Consider the following 18,882-nt stretch of genomic DNA (forward strand, 5'->3'; position numbering starts at 1 on the left):
AGAAAAAAATTAATGTTGTTGCATATCTGTAAGGAAAAAGAAGAACGATTGAATGAAACCCTGAAAAATTACACACACGCCATATCAAAGAAAAAACAAAATGAGCAAAAACGATGGCAAGGTAAGAAGATAACATGATAAATAACCTAGAAGCGACCAAGGGAAGAAATTGATGTTCTTGTAGATCTATAAAAAAAAAGTATGGAGCAAGACAAACCCCTATACACACACACACATTACGCATCCTCGGAAAAAAACTTAAGGATGACCATGGTAAGGTGATTACTTGATGACGGAAAGCAATATCCTTTGATGTTCTTGCAGATCTATAAGAAACAAGAAGAACGCGAGAAGATAAACCCTAGGAAAAATATAGATATGTTCGCATCCTCGAGGAAAAACTAAGCGAAAAACCAACTAAGAAAAATGATGGTATGAAGATTTGCATGATAAAACCCATGATGTTCATGAGATCCGTGCCAAATAACAAGAATGGAAGCTTTCGAAAACAAATTACAACAAGCTGCAGAGGGAAAAGCGAAAGGGAAAGCGACCACATAAAAACATCATCGTTCTAGCAGACTTGGGAAGAGAGATGGCTACCAAGTATATGGTGGTAGAGAGACGGTGTAGCCGAGCGAGAGAGAGACCGATGGGCGGTGAATTAAAAGGGGAATTAGCCGGAGGTGATGAAGGGACGAAGTAGACGACGAGAAAGAGGCCGGGTTGCGGCCGAAGAGGGAAGACGGAGAGATCAAGATGGCGAAGCAATCAAAACCCTAGACGGGTCGATAGGAAAAAGACGAGGTGGGGAAGTGGCCTAGGAAATGGGAAAAGCCGGGGTGATTGTAAGCATAAGCACGTGGGACCAAGTGACGGAAGTCAGATGGTTCAACCCCGACTTCAGGGTTTTTCTCGCCGAAGTCAAATGGGGAACTGGTTGGTTTCGAAAGTCGGGAAATCAGCATTTTGGATTCCACTTCAGCGAACCAAACACGCCCTAAGTGGTAAGGGTTTTAATTGAGAAGTAACGAGTTATTTTGTTATAAATTAATTTAATGAATTAATTTAATAATAATAATTATTATAACTATAACAATAATAATTATTATTATTATTATCAAACAAGTGCATTTTAAATTTTCTAAAATTTAATTTTTGATTAATCAATCAATTATTCATATTGATATTTTTTAAGTAGTTCTTAAAATATAAATATAGAATAAAATTAAAGATTTTTATTTATCAAATTCAAAAATTAATTATGATAAATATCTATCTTATTTTAATTTTAATATCATAGTTTATGGAAGTTCAAGTTTTAATATTATAAAAATATTAAAGTGCTAAAAAATTCTAACAATTGATTTTTAGTTTTTATTAAAGTTTAATAGAGTAGTAATGCAAAAGTATTAAATTAAAAACAAAGTGCTAAAAAAATGCAACAGAATATTAGAGAGTATATCTAGGAAAGCTGAAAACTTTGAAAAACTACCAAATGATTTTCTCTAAACAATACTGCGAAACTTATGGACCAAAATTGTATTTAAACTTTTTGAAATATCACATATCATTTTTTTGTCTAAGTTTAGGATGACAATATATAAAATAATAAGTATATATATATGACATTTTTTTTTTGGTTTATTTTCCATGACCATAAAATATTTACAAAATTTTTTATACATAATGTAGAAACTTATACCAAAAATATGCAATATAAAAACTTAACTTTCTCACTAAGCAAACAACAAAATTATCAATTAAAATTTAATTAGCCTTCCTTTTAATGATTCAATAGTTAACTAAGCTCAATTGGTTTATACAAATAGGTAAAAATGGAAACACATGGGAATAATTCACTTAAATTACAATTAATTCACAAATTGATGAAGAAAATAAGGAAACAAATCATTGAATTGAGTAATAATTGAAAATAATTTTGCGAAAGTTTCCTAAAAATATGATAAATTATGAGATTCACATCACACATCCTTAGCTCCTAACTATTGTCTTCACTGTTAAGCAAAACCAAAATATGAAAAATTGGTTAGATTCATATGGACATGATACCTAACAAATAAATATGAATAATTCGCAATAATATATTTATTTTATAAGATTCAATACAAATCTAATTGATAAAAATACTAATTAATTAAATCAATATGATTAAATTAATTGAGTTAAATTGGAATTTGCATTAGCCAATTTTTTCCTCAAATTAATCCAAATCCCTATGATTTTTACTTGATTAATATCTATCAAAACAAATACTGATCATTAAAATTTATTTTACACCAAAAAATAATTACACCGAATAGATTGTCAATAATCTGATTTTCATTTATTAATTTAATTACCTTTAAAAATTTAAAAAAATCTGCATCCTTTATATTTTGTATAAATATATACATATCCAAACTAAGAGTGGATATAAGAAGTAACTCTTGGATAACCCACTGGTATTTCATTAGAATAATAAATGGCAGTCCAGGAATTAAAATCCCTTGGTGTCTGAAATGTGCAGTGTGTAAATACTATATAATACTATAAAAACACCATACAACACCGTTTTTTTTTTAAAAGTAACTCCCGATTTTCATCAAATTAGTAAACACTAATTAATTATCATTAACACTAACGCTAACCTTAACCTCAAAGCAAAGCACATCATGTAACCACCAACAACTAAGTAGTATATTGATAGGGGAGCCCACCATGGTAGAACTCTTTCACAAATAGTAAGAGTTTGAATTAGTGGTGATGATATATTTTTAAGAGTGTGAGTAATGGTTGTCTCACACTCACTTGCTTCACCAACAATCAAGATGTATATGGGCCCATATTAGAATCCTTCATAAATGAGTAAGAGTTTGAATTACAGGTGATGATATATTTCGTGAATGTGATTAATAATTATGTGTGGGAGTCTAACTCTAACCTATTTTGTAGAGGTTTGTGCAGGTAAAATAATAAAACCCTCCTTAATAAATTTTAAAAAAAAATCATGCTCATCTTAGGAGAGAAAAAAATCCAATCCATGTAACCAAATTCCAATTTCCAAGGGTAAAACCGTAAAATCTCTTCCAAATAGTTTTTTTTTTATAAAATAAAATAAAAGACGTGTTTTGAAGAATTTCATACCATAAAACACTTCTCTCTCTCTCTCTCTCTCTCGCTCGTCCCACTTTGAATTCCTTTCTCGCGATCAAACCATTCTCTCCTCCTCCTCCCCTCTCCTCCTCATCCTCCTCTTCTCCGATCGAAATCTCTAGGGCTTCGGCCTCTCCTTCGATTCCCAGATCCAGATCTAGGTTTGCCTGGGTCGGATCTTCGCTCAGACCACGATGGATGCGATGGAGGAGTTGAGCCAACTCTCGGAGTCTATGATGCAGGCTGCCGCCCTCCTCGCTGATGAGGATGTTGAGGAGGCGTCGTCGAAGAGAGCTTCCACTTTCCTTAACGTCGTTGTGCTTGGGAATGTTGTGAGTTTTGAGTTTATTGTTGTTTTTGATCCGTTGTTAGGGTTTCTTCTTGGATCTTTGGATTTAGGGGGTTTTGTTTTGAGGTTTATGTTGGTTATTTGATGGTGATTTTTGGTTTTTTAGGGAGCTGGGAAATCGGCGGTGTTGAATAGTTTGATCGGGCATCCTGTTCTGGTATGCTGCATTTTGGGATTTTAGATCTGGGTGGTTTGAGTGCCAAATCTATCTTTTGATTTTGGTTTTATCTGATTTTTTTGGTTTTTGTTTAGCCTACCGGTGAGAATGGAGCCACCCGTGCGCCCATATTCATTGACCTGCATAGAGATCCCTCCCTCAGTAGCAAGTCGATCGTCTTGCAAATTGATAACAAATCTCAGCAGGTTTCTGCAAGTAAGATCTTTGAGGTTACATGATTCATTGACTGTTACGGGTGCTTTTTGGTGCTGGAGGTTTTCATGGAAATTATGTAGATTGCTGGTGTGTGATGGTTGTATGTTTTTACTTTCTATGCATGCTGCAGGTGCTCTTAGGCATTCACTTCAGGACAGGCTAAGCAAGGGTGCAGGAGTGAATAGTTCAGGAAAAAGTCGCTCTGATGAAATTTATTTGAAGTTACGCACTAGTACAGGTTGATGATTTATATTTTTGTCTTCATTTTGATTGTCATAATTTATTAATTAGCTATTGTGAAGTAGGTTGTTACCAAAGATCTATATTTTTTGGGGAAAAATGGAAAATCAGAAAACTTTTTTTTTTTTTTTAAATCAAAAGCTGTTTGTTGTTAAAATCCATCCTCTATATTTTTTTTGTTGGCTTCCTTTTTAATAATGCCCACTTATTGTGGTTTGACTCATGTGATCTCTAAATTTAAAGTTGTCTTAAAGTTGTCTTGAATGCATCCTCTATAGGCTCTATATGTTCTCTTTCCCAGTTGAACTTAAATCTGATACCTATTTTTCTTGCTAAAATAGTAGGATCTGCATATTGTTTTAGGGATTTGATAAACTTGCTTTTGTTTGGTGTACAAGAAAACCAAATTGTTTCAATCTGTATTGAATCCTTTTACATGTTTATTAGAAGTGTGATAGACATGTATCTTTTGATTACACTATCAATAAAAGTGCACGTCTCAGTCTTTTAATGGATTCTTTGTTAAGAGAAAGTTCTTGTGTTTGTGGCCTTGTTTTATTCACATGCATATTGATAATGTTTGGCTAATATATTTTCTTTTGTCCAGCTCCTCCATTGAAGTTAATTGACTTACCTGGATTGGATCAGAGGGCTATGGATGAGTCCATGGTATGCCTTTTGGATACTCTAATGCTAATTATCATTGATTTCTTTCTTTCCAGTTTCAGTTCATACATTGCCAATGAACGTATATAATCTTAGGGGGGGGGAGAAAAAAATAATTGGCAAAATTTATTCTGACTACATATAAGTAGATGTTAATTGGTGGTTTTTAACTTCCTTACGTTCCTTTCTTTATGTTTTTGTTTTGTATATTCTTGAGTGATATGGATTGACAGCATTATTTACTTTTGATAGTTCTTATATGTTGGAGGAGAATATGGTGGTAATTTGTTTTTTTTGCCTTTTTATTTCAGGTAAGTGACTATGCTGCACGCAATGATGCTATATTGCTAGTCATACTACCGGCTGCTCAGGCGTCTGAAATTTCTTCTTCTCGAGCTCTTAAACTAGCTAAGGAGTTTGATTCAGAGGGTGTGTAGTAAATGCTCTGTTAACTGTCTTTGTTTTATGATATAAAATCATCAAACATTTATTCTTCAAAATCATGCAGTCTGCTTTGCCCTGTTATTTCTTTGGTCCTTTACCTTCTACATTTTTGTCTTCATGAATAATTTTTTTGAAACATTTGATTTAGGAACCAGAACTGTTGGTGTTATCAGCAAAATTGATCAAGCATCTGGAGACCAGAAAAGCCTTGCTGCTGTTCAGGCCCTGCTGTCAAATCAGGGCCCACGGCTTGCATCTGATATTTCTTGGGTTGCTCTTATTGGGCAATCTGTTTCTATTGCCTCAGCACAAGCTGGATCTGTAGGTTCTGACAATTCCTTGGAAACTGCTTGGCGAGCTGAAAGTGAAAGTCTTAAGTCTATTTTGACTGGAGCTCCCACTAGCAAACTTGGTAGGGTGGCTCTGGTGGAAACTCTTGCTAAGCAGATACGCAAACGGATGAAAGTTAGGCTTCCAAACCTCCTCTCAGGGTAAGTGTCTATTGGCTATTGCTAAGTTACAAGCTCATCACTCACTTTTAGTAATGGACAAATTTTAATTTATGCTTAAACTATGTATATGATATTTTAGCCAGCAACTCGATTCAAAATGTTATTGCTATGTATGTGGTTTAGACTACACCCATGACATATTGTATTACACATCTTCCAAAGGTCCCATAAGTTAATCAGATTTGGCCTCATGAAATCTTATATACTATTGTAAATTTATATCATTTTTTTGTTACTAAACTATCTGTTAGTTTATCTCGTTCCTTGGAATTGGCCACCATTTGATTTGCCCTTGGGCCCATTTTTCTACCATGTTAGCAGTCTTATGGCTGCTTTTCAAATTAACAAACCTAATGTAGGAGAGAAAAAATATGTAACTTATAAATGTCTTCAGCATGACTCGTAGATATGTATGGTCCCCATATCTTTTTGGTGTGAAAGTACTAGCCAGCCTTCTTTTGCGTTTTTCCTTTGGTGGTCCTTAATTGTTGATTGAGACAGCATTCGTAATATTTAAAAATAACATTTGCAGGCTTCAGGGCAAATCCCAAATGGTGGAGGATGAGTTAGTAAGGCTTGGGGAGCAAATGGTACATTCTTCTGAAGGTACCAGGGCAATAGCTTTGGAGCTTTGCCGAGAATTTGAAGATAAGTTCCTTCAGCATATTTCCTCTGGTGAGGTTAGTAACGTGTTCTAATATCTTCAATTTTGTAAGTTGAATTTCTTCAAATATTTTCATTGACTGCTTTTCTATGGTTTGTTTTACCAATACATGTGTATATAATGTCGTAATGTAAGGCCATGTTCTATTTTAATTAACGATGGTTCTGATGATTCAATATATGGACTTCAGTTCCTCTTTTCTATAATTTTGAGGCAAAAGGACTAAATATGCAACCTTTTACCTGTAGCCATCTTGGGTGCAGCCAACCTGTCCAACTAATCTACCATCCATATGTCTATGTGCACTATATGTTGTGCATGTTTGACACCACATTTTATCTGGTTCTTGCAATTCAGCTTGAATGCTATGTGAACATTATAACTGGAACAAGTAAGGTGCTTGTGCTTTGACAGACCTTAGCAGGGATCAAAATTCAAAACATGGTCCAAATTCCTATTCTCGCCATGCTGGATATGCACAATATTCTTGATTAGGCATCCAAAATTATGTATGTGTTGGATTTAAAGTACTTGTAGATGTAGATAAGTATCATGGCTTGCTCAAAGTGATGTACCAATTTCCAAGGCAGTGCACTTTCTTGTATTAGTATGCAATTTTTAGATTTTATTTGAGTGTTTGATAATTTGTTGTATTTGTATTCCTTGCTTGCTTGAAAGCTTCATAATTTTTTTAAAGCTTTTTAATATGCCTGAGTGAATCACATTGTCTAAAAAAGAAAATATTTCTAATGATGTATAAATACTCATCTTGAGAACCACTATTGTTTGTTTGTATTGAGAACAAAAAAGAGAAGGATGTGCTTGGTCTGCTGTATATTTAGTTCCCTAGTGCTCAATGTTGCTTTTGTTTTCGTGCCTAATTTGATTCTGTCTTGTTGTAAGTGTTGTGCTGGGGCATTATGATCAGAGCTACATTGATTTCATTACTTGTGATTGTTATGCTTAAATAGTGTCTTTTCTTGTACTTATGTGTCGCCTTCTTTGGTACCCTGTAATTATTTGTGCAGGGTGGCGGTTGGAAAGTTGTTGCAAGTTTTGAAGGAAATTTTCCTAATCGGATCAAGCAGCTGCCCTTGGATAGGCATTTTGATATCAACAATGTCAAAAGGGTATTTTACTTGTGCACCTTCAGTTTACCTTGCAGAAAGACACTAAAGAAACTTGGTCTATAGATTTGCGTGTTTATCCCTGACCATCCTAATGGTTACAATATTTTAAGCTGATTTGCCTCCAGTTTGAAGCTAACCTCTTTTCTAGAAGTCTAACCCACCAATATAGTTCAATAATTTTTATAGAAATAAAGCAGCTGCTAGAACACTTGAAAATTTGATTGTTATGTAGACTTAATTAATGTCAAATCATTATAGCGCACCATGTGCTATTTCTTATAAAAAAAATTTTAGTATATAATCTGCTTCCCCAACATAAAATTCAGTATCAAGATCACTACACATTATTATAGGTTTTAGCTGGTGGTTCAGGTTATCTGACCTTTGTGTCCTCCCTGGAAGACCCGTAATATGCTGTTGAGGTCTTGACAATGAAGTGTAGGTTCAGTGCAAATTATTTAATTATTTATTTAATGATGAAATGTACTTATTTTTCTATGAACTTGCTCTGTATAGATTGTGCTAGAAGCAGATGGTTACCAACCATATCTAATTTCTCCTGAGAAAGGTTTGAGATCCTTGATAAAAGGAGTTCTGGAGCTTGCAAAAGAACCATCACGTCTATGCGTTGATGAGGTCAGTTTCACTGGTTGGGAAATACATCTACTGTTTTCTTTTTCTAACTTCTCATTGGATTCATCTTGCATGACTCAAACAGGTACACCGGGTGTTGTTAGATATTGTTTCTGCTTCAGCAAATGCAACATCTGGACTCGGAAGATATCCTCCTTTTAAGCGTGAGGTACATCTCTTTAATGAATTTAATTGTGCTTTAATGTTTTAACATCATTATTTCTATGATGTAATTGATTTACTTTTTGATATTGTGTCTAGGTTATTGCAATTGCATCCAATGCTTTAGATAATTTTCGAAATGAAGCAAAAAAGATGGTTGTTGCACTAGTTGACATGGAACGTGCCTTTGTTCCTCCTCAGCACTTCATTCGTTTGGTACAAAGAAGGTTTGTTGGTTTGCCTAAGCAATGCCAGCTTCATGTTGTTTGCTTCCAAGTCCTTGATATGGAATGCCATATTCTAGCTGCATAAGTCAATCATGTTAAACATGAGCGGGACAATCTGTTTACTCAATTTTTATGACCTTGATTAGCTTTATTACAAACTGTAATTAATTCGCATTATCTTCCCTGATGATTCATTGTGGTCGTTCTCATGATCTATGGAAGATGCAACGGAAGAGTTTTTGCACTATTCTCATTAATTTGTGATATAAAAGCCAAAACAAGGTAGATGGTGCTAGAATTTTATCAAAATCTGAAACTTTTCTTTCTAGAAGGCCAGTGCAGCAATAATATAGGGGCCCATCGCATAATATTTTCTATTTGTGATGTATGCTTGGGAATGATCAGTTAGCATTATATGCATGGATGTCTTTGAGGTCCCACATGTGGGTATGCGGTCAACTATAGATAATAGATGTGACCCACCTCACCAGCTATTATTTCTCTTTGGTATCACTCTATAACTTTTTTTCTATAGTTAATTGTGCATTTCATGTGCTGCATTTAGGATGGTGCTAATTTCAATTTTATTGGGAGTCTTGTTAATTGCTGAAAGTATTATGGTGAACATTTACATGAAATAGATTGTTAAACATAGGCAAAGGCCCCTAAATTGAAAACAAAGGCAATGCCAGTTTACCCTTCCTTATCATGAAGAAAAGCTCTTCTTATAACCCTGCTTCTATTTAAGCTCGAGCTTGTGACCTTCTAGAAGACCTCTTAAGATGTAATTTGTTGCTATTTGGCCTATTTTTGAGCAGATCCTTCTCAATTAACTTTAGACTATGTCTGCCTTTTGGAAAGAACATAGGTTGTGTGTTGTGCTGCTGGAGTTGTTATGGGTATGACGTGCCATCATATGACTCATATCTATGTCGATGCCTGGAAATTAGCATTTGATTTGTTTTATTTTTCTTGGTGCTAGACTTTCATAAATATTATTAGATGAAGTAGAAAATTTTAGCCACTTCGGGTCAATTTTATGCTTCTCAAAGCATCTAAAGGCAGGTTAAAGGTTAAATACCATTAGGCACATACCTGCTTAATTGGTACTGGTCTAATGCTACATATTGACGCGATTGACACCATTCCTGATCTGTTTATTGTTAAAGAATCTTTGGCTTAGTCCTACTCAGCATGTTCTGTTATCATCAGCAATGCTCAGATGATGCCTTGAGAAATAGCTAAATAAAAAATGCCCTTGACTAGTTGCATAAATTCAAAGACTTGATACTTGGTATCTTAATGCTTGGCATGTTCTGCTATGCAGCATTTTCTGATATGTATTTATTTTTTTTTGTCAATTTGATGCATTAAACCTTGGGATTCATCTTGTCTGCGACATATGTCCTGGTTATTCTTCATCCTTAGTGACCGTTCTTTTAGCATGCTTGCTATTGTCCATAAGAAAAGTTTAGACCGAGCAACATTCTTTGGTATTGGGGGCCAATGCTTGAGTTTTTTTGTGAATTTTGATGAGGCAATTATTATTTTAAATATTCACGAAGAAAGACTTGAGCAGTGAAGAAATACAGTATACTTCACGTGGCCAGTTATGTTATTTCCTTGTTGAATTTTTCCAATGTTTTTTAATAGGATGGATAGGCAACGTCGGGAGGAAGAGTTAAAGAACAAATCTTCAAAGAAGGGGCATGAGGCTGAGCAAGCCATTCTAAATCGAGTGAGTCTCTCTCTTTCTCTGTGTGCATGTGAACACATGCGAGTGCAGCATATGTATACTGTATTACTGTTCAAGTTGTTAGTTTGATCATTCTTCTCTCTGTTGGCTCTTATGTTCTCCGTTATGTATTTTCTTTGATATTCAATAGGCAACTAGCCCTCAGACAGGTTCGCAACAACAAGGGGGCAGCTTGAAGTCCATGAAAGAGAAGCCCAATCAGAATGACAAAGATAAAGATTCGAAAGAAGGTTCAGCTTTGCAGGTTGCTGGACCTGGAGGAGAAATTACAGCAGGTGTTTTAACTATTATGATTTTAAACCATTCCCTGAATTAATTGAAAGTTGAAACTCATTGCGCATGTGAATATTCTGTTCTAGCTTTTTGCAATTTGCATGTCAACCTCTATACCTAACGACCACATTAATGCCAATTATTGCGCTGCTATTTCAAAGTAGTTTTAGTTTTGGATTTTAATGGTTATTATATTTGATGAGAAGTTTACATAATTAAAATATTGTTAGTTGTTGAGGGAGGTAATTGTGTGAAAGAGATGAATTCTTTGATCTGTATATGCCGTGCGACAGGATTATTAGACTATGTATGATATGTCACACAGAACATTTCATGTAGCTGGTTTTTTGCATGTCATATTTTGTTTGTTTGCTTTTGCCTGAGTGAAATTACCCACTGGTTGTTGATGATGATGAGTGAAATTACCCACTGGTTGTTGATGATGATGTCATTCTGTAGAACAGATGTAAACCATAAACTGAGGATTAGTTGCATCCTTCTTTGCTAATTTTATGTACAACGTTTGGTGATGTATTCAGACTATGGTAGGGGCTTGGTACCTTTTTTTGAAATATATTTGATATCAATTTAATAAAATAATTTGCTTTTGATTTTGACTTTCTCAAAGAAACCTTTATGAGCACAGGTTTGTTTATTATAACTGACGAGCACATGTTAAATTCAGATAAAGGGAATGGTAGTCAGCTTATGCCATACCTTTCCGTATGCTTCTTTTGTTTTTGATCCTTTATTTCTCCACTCTAGTTCACTTGAGCCCTACTGCTAGACTGAAACATGCAAGTTAAATTCTCATAAAATCCCAAATTCTGGTCGTCAGATCTCAGACAACCCCAAGTCTGTCCTCTGCCTGCCTCAATGGAGAGAAGTGAACAGACATTGCTTATCGACAATCCCAACTCTAAAGTGGCCTTTCTCTTTGGATTGTGGGTGGAAACACAATCAATGAGCATATGCTTCTTAGAGTGGTCATTGTTTGTTTTAATTTAGTTGTAAGGGTGTGTGTTTATTGACTTTTGTATATAACTACCAGTGTTCCACTTTTCAATGTGGTATCTGTTTATTTTAAAATTTAGAAGTTATTTGCTAATTAGTTGTGTTTCTTTTTTCCTTTGTTAGGGTTTTTGTTGAAAAGAAGTGCCAAAACAAATGGGTGGAGCAGAAGATGGTTTGTTCTGAATGAGAAGAGTGGAAAGGTAGGTCTTATATATTCTTATTAATGCCATTTTTTTTCATGTTTATCAGGTAGTAGGTGTTTGCTTCCCTGTTGTCTGTTATAGGTTCTGTTTCTATGTTTGATTTTTCCCATATTTATGTATTTATTTAAGTTTCCCTTTTTGATTAGTACTCTTTTTGTTTTATTTATTTATTTTTAAATCAAGTAAGATTTGCTTTTAATGGATAATACGTTTTTGCAAAACTGATATGAAACCGCTTTCTCAAGAAAGCACACCCATGATTTATACACACACACACACACACACATATTTATATGTATGTATGTATGTATGTATGTTTTTTTTTGGAATGTCTTTGTTAGTGCTAACTTCAACTTCTAATGCAGCTTGGATACACTAAGAAGCAGGAGGAGAGGCATTTTCGTGGTGTCATCACTTTGGAGGTATGATGTGCTAATTTTGGTACCCTTTGTGCATTTCATTTGATTTAGTGTATTACTTTAGCAAGCACCTCAATATTGAGATTGTTATTCTAAATATGATGCTTAGTGTTAAACTTGCTCTTGAAACAATGCAATTTGGTTCTGAGTTTTTAAAGTCAGGAAGGATTAAAGTAGTTTTGTGTGATGTAATTCTCGAAAGGTCTTCACTTCATAGTGTAATATCTTCTAATTTTGAGGCAAAGTTTGACAGTGAAATTGAAGGGAAGGAGCAAAGTTAATGACAACGAAGTTAAGATAGCAATTTTTATGTTAAAGCCCACCAATTGTTTGGAAGAAAATAAATATGATTGTGGAAGATACAATATGACCATCACAGGGAAGGATAGAACTAATTTAATAAAAAGATAAAGATATGACAATGAAAAGGAGACCAGTTCAATGCAGAGCTGTGAAATAAACATGGGAGGTATTTTGACCAGTCACTGAGAAAAGAGTGCCAAGGGCTTTCATCTATTTCTTTTCTTGCGGTCTTTAAATATATCGCTGTTCTCTTATTTTCTGCCCTTACAAATCTTCCCATAAGGTTAGCGAAGACTTTTATGTAGACTGATTTACCACTTCCCCTCTCTCCTTAAGTTTTATAAAGATAGAGAGAGAATAATGTAATATACGCTTGCCTGACAAAGCATGCATAACCCATTTTCTTTATTTTTGTGAGCTTTCAAACAAATGCCAGTACACATAATAATCACTAAAGGTTCTGCTGCTTTGGAAACCCTAGTTGTTAATTTCTTTATCTGTATGCTCATTTTATTTTTATGTACGTAGTTTGTTAATTTTGTTAGGGATGTTTATTATGCTGATTTATTAAAGATTTATTTGAAAGTTGTATGCGAAGATTGAGTCTACTGCCTTTTTATTACCACTCTATGTTCATCTCTATTTCTTGCACATGCCCTTGGAGTAATCTCTGAATTAAAAAGTTTGGTCTTGTTAATAAATAATTTTATGACACCCACATGGCTTGCTACCTTGCCGGATGCTTAGAGGGTACAATATAAAATACTGGCTTTCCACTGGCTTTGTGTATATGCATGAAAGATTAATCACACGAGTCAACTGTATGCTTATGCAGGAGTGCAATATAGAAGAGGTTCCCGATGAGGAAGCAACTACCAAAAGTTCTAAAGAGTCAAAAAAGGCAAATGGACCTGATTCTGGAAAAGGTTCTAGTCTTGTATTCAAGATTACCAGCAAAGTTCCATACAAGACGGTTTTGAAAGGTATTGTTAAATTGTACTGCTAAGATGATGTGATTTGGTTCTTTTGTTTTTTCTTGTACTTATGCCAGGCATGTTTGTTTGCAGCTCATAGTGCTGTTATATTGAAGGCGGAGAATATGGCTGACAAAACTGAGTGGGTTAACAAGATTACCAATGTTATTCAACCATCAAAGGGGGCCACTGGCAAGGGGGCACCTTCTGAAGTAGGTCCTTCCATGAGGCAGAGCCTTTCAGATGGTTCGTTGGTATGTTGGTTTTAGTTTCTTCTGCCAATTGTTTGAATCCTTATGTTCTATGAGATATTCCTGATGGAAACATGATATTTTAGAGTCAATTTCTTTTTGAGAAGCTGAAAGTCGCATGTCTTGAGAAATATCACTTTAAGGATCTGCTTTAATGTTTGCCACCAACTTGCTATTAGTATTTCAGCAGTTGAGCAGCTGCAGAAGTATTTCCTGAACTGCATGTTCGAATCTCAAACCACATGATCATAGCGATCAATGCTAAAACTTGGTTCAATACTTTGTCAAGTTGGTTTCTGTTTTGCTAAATTGTTTTGATTACATTTCGAAGATTTTTTGGGAGCTTATCATTGATTCCTTGCCTGCTAGTGAGTTGAAATTATTCAAGAATTATACTGAGATAGTGTGAAGTGAATTTATGTAAGAATTTGGAAAGCTTGCGGGTGATCCGTGTATCTAACCAAAGAATAATGTACAGTGAATTTACTTATTGCATAAAGTTAATTAGACTAATTCACCAGTTTCATGAGAGATTTTGAGATTAAGAGGGTTGATCAAGTAGATTTACATGCATTGGAAGAAAAAAATTGGAAGTCTCTCTGAGGATTGAAAATTTTTAAAATGAATATTGGATTTCATAATAGATCACTTGTGGTGGCAGGTGATATGAAAATAATCTAACTACAATATTTAGGGAAGAGGAAAAAGAGAAAAGCTGAGCAAGATGTATGAAGGGATGCTACAGATGAGGTGTAGGCCCCCGATTCTTGGGGCTCTCAGGCTGTAATAATGTAATAAATGTGGGTCAATCGGCTTGTTGGGTTGAGTCTTTCTTTTTGATAATTATTTAAGATAAGTAGGATTTAATTTAGAAATGAATCAGTGCATCTATTAACTGGATAGCTGGGGTCTTTGACCTTGCATTGTTATATTTTGGAATCTGAAGTTTTGTTCAATGCTTGAACTTAAAGTTTTCCCATGTGGAAATATGATGTCTCTTTATAACTAGAACACCTTTTTTTTTGGGTGGTCAAGCCTGTTCATATAGATTTAAGTACTCACTATTGATGTGTGCTTCCATTTGCTCAAGTGAGAAATTTCAGTGAAAGCCATCTGATAACTTTTGCCTGGAGTTTTGGTCTTCCTTCATTGCCCCCAAAGTATTGTTGTTTTGGCCTCATTATATGCTTCATCCCTGTGCATATATATTCAAGCCTGCCTGCCTGCCTTTTATTGTCTTCTAATCTTCAGATTGAATTCTTTGTCAAATTCTGCTCCTTTTTATGCTTATGTGCATCTTATTTGTTGGTCTTAAATAGCTTTAAAAGTCAACTTGAGTTTTCATCCCTTTAGGACACAATGACAAGAAGACCTGCTGATCCAGAGGAAGAACTTAGATGGATGTCTCAAGAAGTTCGTGGCTATGTAGAAGCTGTTCTAAACAGCCTTGCTGCAAATGTTCCCAAGGCATGTTCACACCGAGCACATTCTTTTACTTGCTTGTTTATTAAACATTTTGGAATGACTAAATGAATATCAGTTTGCAATTTAACAGGCTGTTGTGCTTTGTCAAGTAGAGAAAGCGAAGGAAGACATGCTGAACCAATTATACAGCTCTGTCAGGTAGGTTATGCCTAAATATTCCTGAGAACATAGAAAATTTTAGGTTCCAGGTTTCAATGATAGTTAATTAATGTGTGTGCTCTTTCTTTTGGATTGCCAATGTTATGAAAATCGTAGCAGCATCATTATGTTTTCATTCTGCATATCCCCAAATGATTATACTGCAAGAATACCTCTCACTCATATTTTCATTTCCCTCTGAATTCATGTATTTGCATATTGCCCTTGTGATCATGATTCTGCCATCTCATTGTAAATGAAGATAGAAGACGGTTGATGTCCACACCAACCTTGCATAAATGCCCCCTTGAAAATCTGAAATGATTACACGAGATTGTCTGCGAGGTACCTTTATGTTTTGCATGTCGTCACCATTGTCAATTGTGAATGAATGTGCTCCAAGATTCTGCTGATTGGGATCTATGTTGATATGTTACTTCTGAGATCAATGTAAATTTTATTGTTTGATCTTGTGAAGTTGTGGAGCTTTGAGAATGATTTCCCATGTTTGTATCTGTGATCTTGTGGGGATTTCTACCATTTGATCTTCAAGAGTGAAGGAGATTGTCCAAGTCCAAGCAGATGTCTGGAGTGATTTCTTACAAAGAAATCTCCCTCTATTCTGAGAAGTACTGAAGCCTTACCCGCTCAACTGCTCAACTCTTCTTCCACCTATTATTTTTTTCATATCCAAGGATTTTGATGCCATGGATGAGAAGGATCTGTGGAATCAGTTATAATCTTTTGTAAAAGAGGCTCCCATGTCTCTCATCTTCTATCAACTGTCCATGTTGGGTAACATAGTCTGCACTGAGAACCATTTTAAGAAAAATAGACTAAAATTTACTTGACTACGTGAGACTTGGAATCATCTTGTACCACCAGCCATGAATTGCGAGTCAAATGTGGTCATTTCTTCAGTTTTTAACTGTTATCTCAAAGTTGGCTATTCTAATTAGATTTTTCTTATTATGAATAGTGGGCAAAGCACAGCAAGGATTGAAGAGCTGCTTCAAGAGGATCAAAATGTCAAGCGTAGACGTGAGAGGTTTCAAAAGCAGTCCTCTATTCTTTCCAAACTAACTCGTCAACTAAGCATTCACGACAACCGTGCTGCTGCGGCTAGCTTTTCTAATGGGGCCACAGGAGCAGGTAATTTGGCCATTTTTTTCCTTCAGATGATTGCATGTGTATAATGTAAATTATGAAGTGCATGCCTGTGCTAATTTGGAATATCACCACTGGTGCTATTAAAAATGTAGCAGTTCTCCCTCATATTTTCTACTTTTGCAATTTCAAACATAACTGAATTTTTTTTTAATACACATACTTGAGTGAATTAGCATCCTGGTGATGATTAATGCATAATTTAGTGCCATTGCATGGTAAAAGCCATAATTTTTGCCGCCTTCTAGAATTTTCTGCTTTTTGTATGATATATTCTCAATAAATCTATCTTGTTAATTTATTTTAATGGATAAACACTGGCTCACATCAAATGTTGATTGATTTACAGACATTTATATTTCTTGTGTTTGTGTTGTGATAGGTTTTGACTGTATACACCGAAAGAATTTTTTGAATAATCTTTTGTTTGTTTTGAGATGCATATATATCGTTTTTCTAAACATCCTTGTTAGAATTTTATCTTGGTATTACTGTATTTTCACCAGAATGATTGAGGATTGTACTGTTCTATACTAATTTGCAGAAAGCAGCCCACGAACAAGCGGTCCAGGTGAAGATTGGCGATCTGCATTTGATGCAGCAGCAAATGGACCATTGGACCACTCCAATTCCTATGGTGATTCAAGGTCCAACAGCAATGGCCACAGCCGACGTTACAGTGACCCTGCTCAGAATGGTGATGCGAATACTGGACCAAACTCTGGCAGCCGTCGCACCCCAAATCGATTGCCACCGGCCCCACCAGGCTCATCAGCACATAGATATTAGGCTGCTGTTTATCCGTTCGACAGCGCTATTGTTTCCTGTATTCTTATTGGGTGCGCATCTCCTTGTGCTCTTGACTTTTTTGGGTTAGCTATTTCCCTGTGTTTCTTTTTTTTACAGCGGATGTGTATCCTACTTATAAGATGACTACCTACCATTCATTATATGGAAATATATTAGTATCGTTTTTTTTTGTTTCCGGCTGCTGGAATGTCGTCACGGTTTGTATACGATATTTTTCGTTGCTCTTATTGAGCCATAGCATTTGAAACATTTTCGTTTCGGTTTTGTTTCATGAGAACTTGATTCTGTTCTTTATCTGTGGTGTAGTAGTTTGTTTCACGTTCTTCCATCTTTTATTTATTTATTTATTTTTATTCTGTGATATATCTTATTAATCTTATTAAGGAATTTTTGTGGCAGAAAAGTAATCAGTGTATGAATGTTTCAAATGCTATGGATCTGCTCTTTGTTTTCTTTTCCGTTACTGTTTGTGATATTTATTAAGTGGTTTGTCAAATTTCTTCTAAACGTTTTGTGTGTTGTGTATAGCTCAAGATATGTGGATTTCTGGTTTACACATTCAATTACCTGAACTGGCTCTTCATTTATCTTTTTAAAATGTGAAGATTTAACAGTTAGTTACTGCATTGTTTCACTGTTGGTTATTGTTAGATATTATAGATTACTGTTAATTATTATTAGGTATTGTACATGAATGATCATTGGCTGAGTTAATGTTTTTAGATTTAAAATCTAGAAGGTAGACAACATTCATATGTATGTATGTATGTATGATAATTCTAATCCAATTTGGATTGGTTCTAATTCTTTTTTATTTTTATTTTTTTATTTTTTATTTTTCAGTTTAGTAATAAAATTTAATATGTTTAGTTTATTATAAACTCAACATAAAAAAATAAAATAAAAGAATTTATGTTGAGTATTTGATTTATGAACCAAGTGTATAAACTAACTAAATTCTCACCCAATGCATGGTTTTGAAAATTTATGTTTTGAATGACATGACCTATTCAGCGAACTCAGAAACTGAAAGGCTCACCCACCAAATAAAAAACAAATATATATAGTTTTTGAGTACTTAGTTTACCGAACTAATTTGATTAATTAAATGCTCTTCTATTGTTTTGAGTACCTGATTTACAGAATCAACCTTATAAATTAAATGTTTATTTTTTTTTAATGTTTTAAGAATCTGATTTACCGAATCAAACCCAACAAACTAAATGCCCATATGACTTTTCTGCACATTATTTTGGTAATTTGCTCATCATATGACTTATCTTCATTGTTTTGATGACAATTTTTTTTTCTTATAAATTTCTATCTGCATTATTTCTTATGTTTAGTTGTTACCCAATAGTCAAACTGAACACCACTAGTTTGTTCCACCAATATTTTTTTTACAAAAAAATAAATAATTTAAAAATGTATTAATATTAACAAGTAATTATTATTATTTGAAAATTCAAAATATTTATTTTTACTAATATTTACTTAATTTATATAAAAGACTTCGTCTTAAAAAGTAATTGA

General features: G+C 34.5%; 1 protein-coding gene across 1 annotated transcript; it reads left to right on the forward strand.

The window, feature by feature from the left end:
• The first annotated feature begins 3,164 nt into the window (after positions 1-3,164).
• On the forward strand, positions 3,165-17,522 carry LOC120254140 (dynamin-2A-like). The gene is made up of 22 exons (XM_039262281.1): positions 3,165-3,488; positions 3,612-3,662; positions 3,758-3,878; positions 4,009-4,116; positions 4,726-4,787; positions 5,096-5,213; positions 5,377-5,719; positions 6,273-6,420; positions 7,433-7,534; positions 8,051-8,170; positions 8,253-8,336; positions 8,429-8,556; positions 10,210-10,294; positions 10,443-10,587; positions 11,723-11,799; positions 12,168-12,224; positions 13,360-13,507; positions 13,592-13,752; positions 15,103-15,216; positions 15,305-15,372; positions 16,352-16,524; positions 17,084-17,522. The coding sequence occupies exons 1-22, from the start codon at positions 3,351-3,353 to the stop codon at positions 17,326-17,328; spliced, it is 2,796 nt and encodes a 931-aa protein (XP_039118215.1). The 5' UTR covers positions 3,165-3,350; the 3' UTR covers positions 17,329-17,522.
• The last annotated feature ends 1,360 nt before the right edge of the window (positions 17,523-18,882 follow it).

Source organism: Dioscorea cayenensis, unplaced genomic scaffold (assembly GCF_009730915.1).
Source record: "Dioscorea cayenensis subsp. rotundata cultivar TDr96_F1 unplaced genomic scaffold, TDr96_F1_v2_PseudoChromosome.rev07_lg8_w22 25.fasta BLBR01000366.1, whole genome shotgun sequence".
In the NCBI taxonomy this organism is placed as follows: Eukaryota; Viridiplantae; Streptophyta; class Magnoliopsida; order Dioscoreales; family Dioscoreaceae; genus Dioscorea; species Dioscorea cayenensis.